The 12,982-nt window shown below is 32.8% G+C and overlaps 1 protein-coding gene across 1 annotated transcript; it reads left to right on the plus strand.

Moving 5' to 3' along the window:
• Positions 1-754: 754 nt before the first annotated feature.
• On the plus strand, positions 755-12,316 carry LOC121312641 (the record flags this gene model as incomplete). Its single annotated transcript, XM_041244341.1, has 26 exons — positions 755-888; positions 1,081-1,219; positions 1,901-2,090; positions 2,195-2,336; positions 2,997-3,155; positions 3,244-3,293; positions 3,648-3,742; positions 4,029-4,228; positions 4,437-4,574; positions 4,767-4,905; positions 5,587-5,776; positions 5,881-6,022; positions 6,694-6,852; positions 6,941-6,990; positions 7,345-7,439; positions 7,726-7,925; positions 8,106-8,243; positions 8,436-8,574; positions 9,256-9,445; positions 9,550-9,691; positions 10,394-10,552; positions 10,641-10,690; positions 11,045-11,139; positions 11,426-11,625; positions 11,848-11,985; positions 12,178-12,316. Coding segments are annotated over exons 1-26 (3,564 nt in total), but the record flags the coding sequence as incomplete, so codon positions are not given.
• Positions 12,317-12,982: the final 666 nt, after the last annotated feature.

Below are 12,982 nucleotides of genomic sequence, written 5' to 3' on the forward strand. Positions count from 1 at the left end.
ACAGACGAATCGAGCATTGTCATTGCAAACGAAGCCCCTGCCCTAGGTGGGTTTCTAAGTTTCACGCCCAAGGGAAAGAATTCAGATGGAACAATCAGGGTAAATGTTTACTATTTCAGTGAAAGCTTTTCTTTTTTCTTATGCCTTTTTGTGAAATGTAGTATATTTATGTATGATTATTTATGTTTATTATGCATGTTACTGACATGCTTGATATTGTGGTCATTGTAGTAATAGTAATAGTACAACTAATAATCTCAATATGTAAATACTGTGAATACCAAGCTTCATTACAACTGGGGTTGCAGTTTTTATATCACTAATCACTCATTTTGAATGCACTTCAGGTTTGATGAACTTAGATAATGATACATTTTGATTCCAGATGGACTCCCGTTTCAAACTGTCAGAAATCTACACTGGATCATGCTCGCCAGCATCTTCGTGGAAATGCCATCAAGGAGACTGTGGTACCATAACCACTTCTGAATATGGAGAAACTGATCCTGGCCAATCTGGAGGCAACTGTGAGATAGAGGGCTTCGTTACGAGAAGCCTACAAAGTGATAAACCTTTTGACTTGCTGTAAGTTTCTATAGTTATCTTATAATAATACATATATAATATATTTATATAGATATATATTATAATATAGTATATATATATATATATAATATAGTATATATATATTATATAAAAGTCATAAATAATAAATATGATAATAATAAACATAGATCACTAGTTCTACCGGGATCAAGGTTGTTGTTGGATCTACAATACAGAAGATCTTGGCTCGTGGAGCATGATAGCTCATATTGATCTGGGAAGAAGATCAGATACTGGAAACCCCAACAGATCCCCAATAACGACAATGCCTCCACAAATCAGGTATGCTACATTTTACACAAGCTATGTTGCACAGTATATATATACATTTTGACAGGTAGACTTAAAGTATAGTTCTAAGTTTGAGTAATTGTTTATTAATCTTAGATCATTACCTTTACAAAAAAACACAAATCTGAAACAGACACTATAGTACAGCAGGGTACTCTGCTTAATTATTCATTTCTGTTCAAGGGTCCCCCAAAACTCTCCGACAACTTACAATTTTTTGGACTATGACCCCGATGGTGATAATGTAAGATGTCGATATGGAATTAAAAACAATTTGGAGTGTAGCACCTGCAAAACAGTTCCAGGCTTTACCCTAGATGAGGTAAGATAAAAAACAAACAAACAAAAAGAAATAGCTGCAATTAAATGACTGCCTGTCCGGGACAGACTTGTAAATGTACTGAAACATACATCACAACCTTCCCTGCTCTTCTTTTAAAACAAGAGGATTTATAATGTAATATGTTTTCCAACAGGAGCGCTAAAGCTTTCTCTCTTAAAAGGCTACCTACTAGCTCACACTTTGGTTGTCGTCTTTTGTCCACCCAGCAGAAGAACCATAGATGCCGGTTTAACTGTACTGTTCATATAACATATAATACTACAGAATTACCTTTCAGATATAAAGTGCAAAAATCAATCAATTGAATTATATTATACCTGATACCTGATGAACACAATAACTGCCTTCATTTTACACCAGTCTTCACCAAACCCTTGCCATATACTCTAAGCCTCCTCTAAACATTGTAGAGTGTATTTGACTATAATTCAATAAGCAATAAACTGCTAGTTTTTATACACATATATTTAACCTTTCGTGTACTGTGTAATTATTTTGTGATTTTGAGGATCCTCTATGTATGCGTGCACTTGTTTATATTACAGCATTCTTGCCTGTACATACCAATACAAAAAATTATAAAAAGTATATTTTATTTAATTAGTTTAGTTTATTTAACTAATTTAATGTAATTATTATTTGCTTACATTTTTTCCCCAGAATGCCTGCAGTTTATCATTTTCTGGCTCATCATCACCTGGAGTCCATGTGTTTGAACTTGTACTGGAAGATTTTCCAAGGCAAAACACCACATTAAAATACAATGATGGGACCTCCACTGTCAAATACCCAGTGTCACTAAATGCATCTGATCCACTGAGCAAAATACCTCTTCAATTTCTAGTTATCGGTGAGCATTTATTTTTCAAATGTATGTGTAACTGTAGACAATGTTAGAGAAACAAATAAGACAATTGACATTGTTTGCCTTATACTTCTTCACATATATTCCAGTTGGTAGTGCTGTGCCGTCCAATGTTTTGGGGGAATACATACCAAAATATATAACTCCAACTGTTCACCATGGCACCTTCATAAGGACATCACTTGGCAAAAAATTTTCGTTTCCTGTCTCCGCAGTATCAACGAAATCACAGTAAGACATCAATCATTTTTAACACTGCTTTTTTCTAATAATTGGTAAATGCTTTATATATATATATATATATATATATATATATATATATATATATATATATATATATATAATTTTGAACATTGCCTGTATTTTAATTACATTGGGCCCTATGTTTTCCATTTAACTAACTAACAGGTCAATTTCGTCTTTGTGGAACTCAGTTTTCCTTTTCTTTTTGGCCAGTGACATAGTTGCATCAGGGTCTGAGTCTACAGAAGCCATAGCTCAATCCTACTATATATGCTTACTGCTTCTTTCTGTTCACTATACCACTCATTTATCTTTCCAAATAGTAATTTATGCTGTTCGTAAACTTGCAGTGACATTACCGTAGTTACCGTAGTTGTTCACAAAAAATAGCTGATTAGTACGTGGCATTCAGAAATTAAACGAAGAAAGGAGGTTACGAATTTGCAGTACTTGTGAACACGTAAGTAATGTCAGGACATAGAGCCCAATGTCTTTAATTATAATTACAATTACAGATAAGAAAATGGTTCAAGTGTGTTCACACCAATAACAATTTGGAACGAATGAGCCCTAAAATCACTGTCTTTGTCTATTTTATTTATTTATTTGTCTGTTATTGTATTTTATATCTATTTTGTTTTTATATAGGATAAATGACATCGAGATCAGTGGGCCCCTAAACATAGAAAAAACATTTGAGTACAATAATGTCACTGGAGTTGGCAAGGCAATGATTAAGTGGACCCCAACTGCGAATGACGTAGGAGAAGATATTCCCATATGTTTTATTGCAGAAACTACAGCTGAGTAAGTATTGTTGTTCTTTATTACATCTTCATCAATAAGTGGTTCTTTATTGTTCTTAATTGATACGCTATTGTGTTGTATTCTCCAGGTATCAGTCAGAACTAAGATGCATAATAGTAGTCGTTGAAGAAAGCCAAAGTAAGTGGATTTAAGAAAAGAAAAAGATCACTGTGAATCATTTTGATTCTTCTCACATATTCTCCACTATGTGTTAATGGCAATGAAACAGCAACTATTTTTTTAGAATAAAGAGTTGAAAGGAGTTGTTTTGGTAGACACAGGGAATGCCAGTTGATTTTCAGTTCTCCTGACTCAGTGGTATGATATGTATTAGAGATCTGTATTCATTCCCAGCATTTTCTCAAGAAGGCAATATTGTGGGGGGAATAGTGGCTGATTAACTCAACAACATTTACAAAATAACTTTCAAACTAAGATATGAAATGTTTCAAATAAGTTTCTAAATAAAGATAATACTTTGTCCAACAACAGACGAATCGAGCATTGTCATTGCAAACGAAGCCCCTGCCCTAGGTGGGTTTCTAAGTTTCACGCCCAAGGGAAAGAATTCAGATGGAACAATCAGGGTAAATGTTTACTATTTCAGTGAAAGCTTTTCTTTTTTCTTATGCCTTTTTGTGAAATGTAGTATATTTATGTATGATTATTTATGTTTATTATGCATGTTACTGACATGCTTGATATTGTGGTCATTGTAGTAATAGTAATAGTACAACTAATAATCTCAATATGTAAATACTGTGAATACCAAGCTTCATTACAACTGGGGTTGCAGTTTTTATATCACTAATCACTCATTTTGAATGCACTTCAGGTTTGATGAACTTAGATAATAATACATTTTGATTCCAGATGGACTCCCGTTTCAAACTGTCAGAAATCTACACTGGATCATGCTCGCCAGCATCTTCGTGGAAATGCCATCAAGGAGACTGTGGTACCATAACCACTTCTGAATATGGAGAAACTGATCCTGGCCAATCTGGAGACAACTGTCAGTTACAGGGTTTTGTTACAAGAAGCCTACAAAATGATAAACCTTTTGACTTGATGTAAGTTTCTATAAAATTATTATTAATAATTATATATTATCTATATATAGATATATATATATATATATTATATAAATAGTATATTATATCTATTATATAATATATATATTATATATATATATATATATATATATTATTATATATTATAATATTATATTTTTATTTTATTAATTTTTATTATTATTATTATTATTATTATTACAACTAGGGATCAAGGTTGTTGTTGGATCTACAATACAGAAGATCTTGGCTCGTGGAGCATGATAGCTCATATTGATCTGGGAAGAAGATCAGATACTGGAAACCCCAACAGATCCCCAATAACGACAATGCCTCCACAAATCAGGTATGCTACATTTTACACAAGCTATGTTGCACAGTATATATATACATTTTGACAGGTAGACTTAAAGTATAGTTCTAAGTTTGAGTAATTGTTTATTAATGTTATATCATTACCTTTACAAAAAAACACAAATCTGAAACAGACACTATAGTACAGCAGGTTACTCTGCTTAATTATTCATTTCTATTCAAGGGTCCCCCAAAACTCTCCGACAACTTACAATTTATTGGACTATGACCCCGACGGTGATAATGTAAGATGTCGATATGGAATTAAAAACAATTTGGAGTGTAGCACCTGCAAAACAGTTCCAGGCTTTACCCTAGATGAGGTAAGATAAAAAACAAACAAACAAAAAGAAATAGCTGCAATTAAATGACTGCCTGTCCGGGACAGACTTGTAAATGTATTGAAACATACTTCACAACCTTCCCTGCTCTTCTTTTAACTCAAGAGGATTTATAATGTAATATGTTTTCCAACATGAGCGCTAAAGCTTTCTCTCTTAAAAGGCTACCTACTAGCTCACACTTTGGTTGTCGTCTTTTGTCCACCCAGCAGAAGAACCATAGATGCCGGTTTAACTGTACTGTTCATATAACATATAATACTACAGAATTACCTTTCAGATATAAAGTGCAAAAATCAATCAATTGAATTATATTATACCTGATACCTGATGAACACAATAACTGCCTTCATTTTACACCAGTCTTCACCAAACCCTTGCCATATACTCTAAGCCTCCTCTAAACATTGCAGACTGTATTTGACTATAATTCAATAAGCAATAAACTGCTAGTTTTTATACACATATATTTAACCTTTCGTGTACTGTGTAATTATTTTGTGATTTTGAGGATCCTCTATGTATGCGTGCACTTGTTTATATTACAGCATTCTTGCCTGTACATACCAATACAAAAAATTATAAAAAGTATATTTTATTTAATTAGTTTAGTTTATTTAACTAATTTAATGTAATTATTATTTGCTTACATTTTTTCCCCAGAATGCCTGCAGTTTATCATTTTCTGGCTCATCATCACCTGGAGTACATGTGTTTGAACTTGTACTGGAAGATTTTCCAAGGCAAAACACCACATTAAAATACAATGATGGGACCTCCACTGTCAAATACCCAGTGTCACTAAATGCATCTGATCCACTGAGCAAAATACCTCTTCAATTTCTAGTTATAGGTGAGCATTTATTTTTCAAATGTATGTGTAACTGTAGACAATGTTAGAGAAACAAATAAGACAATTGACATTGTTTGCCTTATACTTCTTCACATATATTCCAGTTGGTAGTGCTGTGCCGTCCAATGTTTTGGGGGAATACATACCAAAATATATAACTCCAACTGTTCACCATGGCACCTTCATAAGGACATCACTTGGCAAAAAATTTTCGTTTCCTGTCTCCGCAGTATCAACGAAATCACAGTAAGACATCAATCATTTTTAACACTGCTTTTTTCTAATAATTGGTAAATGCTAATATTTAATGGGAAATCTTACTATATATATATATATATATATATATATATATATATATATTATATATATATTTTGAACATTGCCTGTATTTTAATTACATTGGGCCCTATGTTTTCCATTTAACTAACTAACAGGTCAATTTCGTCTTTGTGGAACTCAGTTTTCCTTTTCTTTTTGGCCAGTGACATAGTTGCATCAGGGTCTGAGTCTACAGAAGCCATAGCTCAATCCTACTATATATGCTTACTGCTTCTTTCTGTTCACTATACCACTCATTTATCTTTCCAAATAGTAATTTATGCTGTTCGTAAACTTGCAGTGACATTACCGTAGTTACCGTAGTTGTTCACAAAAAATAGCTGATTAGTACGTGGCATTCAGAAATTAAACGAAGAAAGGAGGTTACGAATTTGCAGTACTTGTGAACACGTAAGTAATGTCAGGACATAGAGCCCAATGTCTTTAATTATAATTACAATTACAGATAAGAAAATGGTTCAAGTGTGTTCACACCAATAACAATTTGGAACGAATGAGCCCTAAAATCACTGTCTTTGTCTATTTTATTTATTTATTTGTCTGTTATTGTATTTTATATCTGTTTTCTTTTTATATAGGATAAATGACATCGAGATCAGTGGGCCCCTAAACATAGAAAAAACATTTGAGTACAATAATGTCACTGGAGTTGGCAAGGCAATGATTAAGTGGACCCCAACTGCGAATGACGTAGGAGAAGATATTCCCATATGTTTTATTGCAGAAACTACAGCTGAGTAAGTATTGTTGTTCTTTATTACATCTTCATCAATAAGTGGTTCTTTATTGTTCTTAATTGATACACTATTGTGTTGTATTCTCCAGGTATCAGTCAGAACTAAGATGCATAATAGTAGTCGTTGAAGAAAGCCAAAGTAAGTGGATTTAAGAAAAGAAAAAGATCATTGTGAATCATTTTGATTCTTCTCACAGATTCTCCACTATGTGTTAATGGCAATGAAACAGCAACTATTTTTTTAGAATAAAGAGTTGAAAGGAGTTGTTTTGGTAGACACAGGGAATGCCAGTTGATTTTCAGTTCTCCTGACTCAGTGGTATGATATGTATTAGAGATCTGTATTCATTCCCAGCATTTTCTCAAGAAGGCAATATTGTGGGGGGAATAGTGGCTGATTAACTCAACAACATTTACAAAATAACTTTCAAACTAAGATATGAAATGTTTCAAATAAGTTTCTAAATAAAGATAATACTTTGTCCAACAACAGACGAATCGAGCATTGTCATTGCAAACGAAGCCCCTGCCCTAGGTGGGTTTCTAAGTTTCACGCCCAAGGGAAAGAATTCAGATGGAACAATCAGGGTAAATGTTTACTATTTCAGTGAAAGCTTTTCTTTTTTCTTATGCCTTTTTGTGAAATGTAGTATATTTATGTATGATTATTTATGTTTATTATGCATGTTACTGACATGCTTGATATTGTGGTCATTGTAGTAATAGTAATAGTACAACTAATAATCTCAATATGTAAATACTGTGAATACCAAGCTTCATTACAACTGGGGTTGCAGTTTTTATATCACTAATCACTCATTTTGAATGCACTTCAGGTTTGATGAACTTAGATAATGATACATTTTGATTGCAGATGGACTCCCGTTTCAAACTGTCAGAAATCTACACTGGATCATGCTCGCCAGCATCTTCGTGGAAATGCCATCAAGGAGACTGTGGTACCATAACCACTTCTGAATATGGAGAAACTGATCCTGGCCAATCTGGAGACAACTGTCAGTTACAGGGTTTTGTTACAAGAAGCCTACAAAATGATAAACCTTTTGACTTGATGTAAGTTTCTATAAAATTATTATTAATAATTATATACAAAATATATATATATATATATATATATATATATATATATATATATATATATTTTTTTTTTCTATTATTTTATTATTATTATTATTATTATTATTATTATTATTATATTATTATTATTATTATTATTATTATTATTACAACTAGGGATCAAGGTTGTTGTTGGATCTACAATACAGAAGATCTTGGCTCGTGGAGCATGATAGCTCATATTGATCTGGGAAGAAGATCAGATACTGGAAACCCCAACAGATCCCCAATAACGACAATGCCTCCACAAATCAGGTATGCTACATTTTACACAAGCTATGTTGCACAGTATATATATACATTTTGACAGGTAGACTTAAAGTATAGTTCTAAGTTTGAGTAATTGTTTATTAATCTTAGATCATTACCTTTACAAAAAAACACAAATCTGAAACAGACACTATAGTACAGCAGGGTACTCTGCTTAATTATTCATTTCTGTTCAAGGGTCCCCCAAAACTCTCCGACAACTTACAATTTTTTGGACTATGACCCCGATGGTGATAATGTAAGATGTCGATATGGAATTAAAAACAATTTGGAGTGTAGCACCTGCAAAACAGTTCCAGGCTTTACCCTAGATGAGGTAAGATAAAAAACAAACAAACAAAAAGAAATAGCTGCAATTAAATGACTGCCTGTCCGGGACAGACTTGTAAATGTACTGAAACATACATCACAACCTTCCCTGCTCTTCTTTTAAAACAAGAGGATTTATAATGTAATATGTTTTCCAACAGGAGCGCTAAAGCTTTCTCTCTTAAAAGGCTACCTACTAGCTCACACTTTGGTTGTCGTCTTTTGTCCACCCAGCAGAAGAACCATAGATGCCGGTTTAACTGTACTGTTCATATAACATATAATACTACAGAATTACCCTTCAGATATAAAGTGCAAAAATCAATCAATTGAATTATATTATACCTGATACCTGATGAACACAATAACTGCCTTCATTTTACACCAGTCTTCACCAAACCCTTGCCATATACTCTAAGCCTCCTCTAAACATTGTAGATTGTATTTGACTATAATTCAATAAGCAATAAACTGCTAGTTTTTATACACATATATTTAACCTTTCGTGTACTGTGTAATTATTTTGTGATTTTGAGGGTCCTCTATGTATGCGTGCACTTGTTTATATTACAGCATTCTTGCCTGTACATACCAATACAAAAAATTATAAAAAGTATATTTTATTTAATTAGTTTAGTTTATTTAACTAATTTAATGTAATTATTATTTGCTTACATTTTTTCCCCAGAATGCCTGCAGTTTATCATTTTCTGGCTCATCATCACCTGGAGTCCATGTGTTTGAACTTGTACTGGAAGATTTTCCAAGGCAAAACACCACATTAAAATACAATGATGGGACCTCCACTGTCAAATACCCAGTGTCACTAAATGCATCTGATCCACTGAGCAAAATACCTCTTCAATTTCTAGTTATCGGTGAGCATTTATTTTTCAAATGTATGTGTAACTGTAGACAATGTTAGAGAAACAAATAAGACAATTGACATTGTTTGCCTTATACTTCTTCACATATATTCCAGTTGGTAGTGCTGTGCCGTCCAATGTTTTGGGGGAATACATACCAAAATATATAACTCCAACTGTTCACCATGGCACCTTCATAAGGACATCACTTGGCAAAAAATTTTCGTTTCCTGTCTCCGCAGTATCAACGAAATCACAGTAAGACATCAATCATGTAGAAAAAATTGTGACGAAAAAGATTATTAACCATTTACGATTAATATATATATATATATATATATATACTATATATATATATATTATAATATAATATATATATACTATATACCTATAGATATACTATCTAAATATAATTTTGAACATTGCCTGTATTTTAATTACATTGGGCCCTATGTTTTCCATTTAACTAACTAACAGGTCAATTTCGTCTTTGTGGAAATTTGTTTTCCTTTTCTTTTTGGCCAGTGACATAGTTGCATCAAGGTCGGAGTCTGCAGAAGCCATAGCTCGATCCTATTATATATGCCTACTACTTCTTTTTGTTCACTATACCACTCATTTATCTTTCCAAATAGTAATTTATGCTGTTCGTAAACTTGCAGTGGCATTACCGTAGTTACCGTAGTTGTTCACAAAAAATAGCTGATTAGTACGTGGCATTCAGAAATTAAACGAAGAAAGGAGGTTACGAATTTGCAGTACTTGTGAACACGTAAGTAATGTCAGGACATAGAGCCCAATGTCTTTAATTATAATTACAATTACAGATAAGAAAATGGTTCAAGTGTGTTCACACCAATAACAATTTGGAACGAATGAGCCCTAAAATCACTGTCTTTGTCTATTTTATTTATTTATTTGTCTGTTATTGTATTTTATATCTATTTTGTTTTTATATAGGATAAATGACATCGAGATCAGTGGGCCCCTAAACATAGAAAAAACATTTGAGTACAATAATGTCACTGGAGTTGGCAAGGCAATGATTAAGTGGACCCCAACTGCGAATGACGTAGGAGAAGATATTCCCATATGTTTTATTGCAGAAACTACAGCTGAGTAAGTATTGTTGTTCTTTATTACATTTTCATCAATAAGTGGTTCTTTATTGTTCTTAATTGATACACTATTGTGTTGTATTCTCCAGGTATCAGTCAGAACTAAGATGCATAATAGTAGTCGTTGAAGAAAGCCAAAGTAAGTGGATTTAAGAAAAGAAAAAGATCATTGTGAATCATTTTGATTCTTCTCACATATTCTCCACTATGTGTTAATGGCAATGAAACAGCAACTATTTTTTTAGAATAAAGAGTTGAAAGGAGTTGTTTTGGTAGACACAGGGAATGCCGGTTGATTTTCAGTTCTCCTGACTCAGTGGTATGATATGTATTAGAGATCTGTATTCATTCCCAGCATTTTCTCAAGAAGGAAATATTGTGGGGGGAATAGTGGCTGATTAACTCAACAACATTTACAAAATAACTTTCAAACTAGCATATGAAATATTTCAAATAAGTTTCTAAATAAAGATAATACTTTGTCCAACAACAGACGAATCGAGCATTGTCATTGCAAACGAAGCCCCTGCCCTAGGTGGGTTTCTAAGTTTCACGCCCAAGGGAAAGAATTCAGATGGAACAATCAGGGTAAATGTTTACTATTTCAGTGAAAGCTTTTCTTTTTTCTTATGCCTTTTTGTGAAATGTAGTATATTTATGTATGATTATTTATGTTTATTATGCATGTTACTGACATGCTTGATATTGTGGTCATTGTAGTAATAGTAATAGTACAACTAATAATCTCAATATGTAAATACTGTGAATACCAAGCTTCATTACAACTGGGGTTGCAGTTTTTATATCACTAATCACTCATTTTGAATGCACTTCAGGTTTGATGAACTTAGATAATGATACATTTTGATTCCAGATGGACTCCCGTTTCAAACTGTCAGAAATCTACACTGGATCATGCTCGCCAGCATCTTCGTGGAAATGCCATCAAGGAGACTGTGGTACCATAACCACTTCTGAATATGGAGAAACTGATCCTGGCCAATCTGGAGGCAACTGTGAGATAGAGGGCTTCGTTACGAGAAGCCTACAAAGTGATAAACCTTTTGACTTGCTGTAAGTTATTATTATAGTATAAAGTATGTTTATATCTTATCTATATACAATATATATATATATTATATCTTTCTAACTCTTATATTTTTTTTTTTTTGGGTTTTTTCAATTAAATAATAACTCCTCATACTAATCAGCCTTTATTACAACTATACACATATATATATATACATATATAAATAATATTTTTTTTTATTATTATTTTATTTTTATTACAACTAGGGATCAAGGTTGTTGTTGGATCTACAATACAGAAGATCTTGGCTCGTGGAGCATGATAGCTCATATTGATCTGGGAAGAAGATCAGATACTGGAAACCCCAACAGATCCCCAATAACGACAATGCCTCCACAAATCAGGTATGCTACATTTTACACAAGCTATGTTGCACAGTATATATATACATTTTGACGGGTAGACTTAAAATAAAGTTCTAAGTTTGAGTAATTGTTTATTAATGTTATATCATTACCTTTACAAAAAAACACAAATCTGAAACAGACACTATAGTACAGCAGGTTACTCTGCTTAATTATTCATTTCTGTTCAAGGGTCCCCCAAAACTCTCCGACAACTTACAATTTTTTGGACTATGACCCCGATGGTGATAATGTAAGATGTCGATATGGAATTAAAGACAATTCGGAGTGTTACAACTGCAAAACAAGTGCAGACTTTATCCTAGATGAGGTAAGATAAAAAACAAACAAACAAAAAGAAATAGCTGCAATTAAATGACTGCCTGTCCGGGACAGACTTGTAAATGTACTGAAACATACATCACAACCTTCCCTGCTCTTCTTTTAAAACAAGAGGATTTATAATGTAATATGTTTTCCAACAGGAGCGCTAAAGCTTTCTCTCTTAAAAGGCTACCTACTAGCTCACACTTTGGTTGTCGTCTTTTGTCCACCCAGCAGAAGAACCATAGATGCCGGTTTAACTGTACTGTTCATATAACATATAATACTACAGAATTACCCTTCAGATATAAAGTGCAAAAATCAATCAATTGAATTATATTATACCTGATACCTGATGAACACAATAACTGCCTTCATTTTACACCAGTCTTCACCAAACCCTTGCCATATACTCTAAGCCTCCTCTAAACATTGTAGATTGTATTTGACTATAATTCAATAAGCAATAAACTGCTAGTTTTTATACACATATATTTAACCTTTCGTGTACTGTGTAATTATTTTGTGATTCTGAGGATCCTCTATGTATGCGTGCACTTGTTTATATTACAGCATTCTTGCCTGTACATACCAATACAAAAAATTATAAAAAGTATATTTTATTTAATTAGTTTAGTTTATTTAACTAATTTAATGTAATTATTATTTGCTT

Source organism: Polyodon spathula, unplaced genomic scaffold (genome assembly GCF_017654505.1).
Source record: "Polyodon spathula isolate WHYD16114869_AA unplaced genomic scaffold, ASM1765450v1 scaffolds_4205, whole genome shotgun sequence".
Classification (NCBI taxonomy): domain Eukaryota; kingdom Metazoa; phylum Chordata; class Actinopteri; order Acipenseriformes; family Polyodontidae; genus Polyodon; species Polyodon spathula.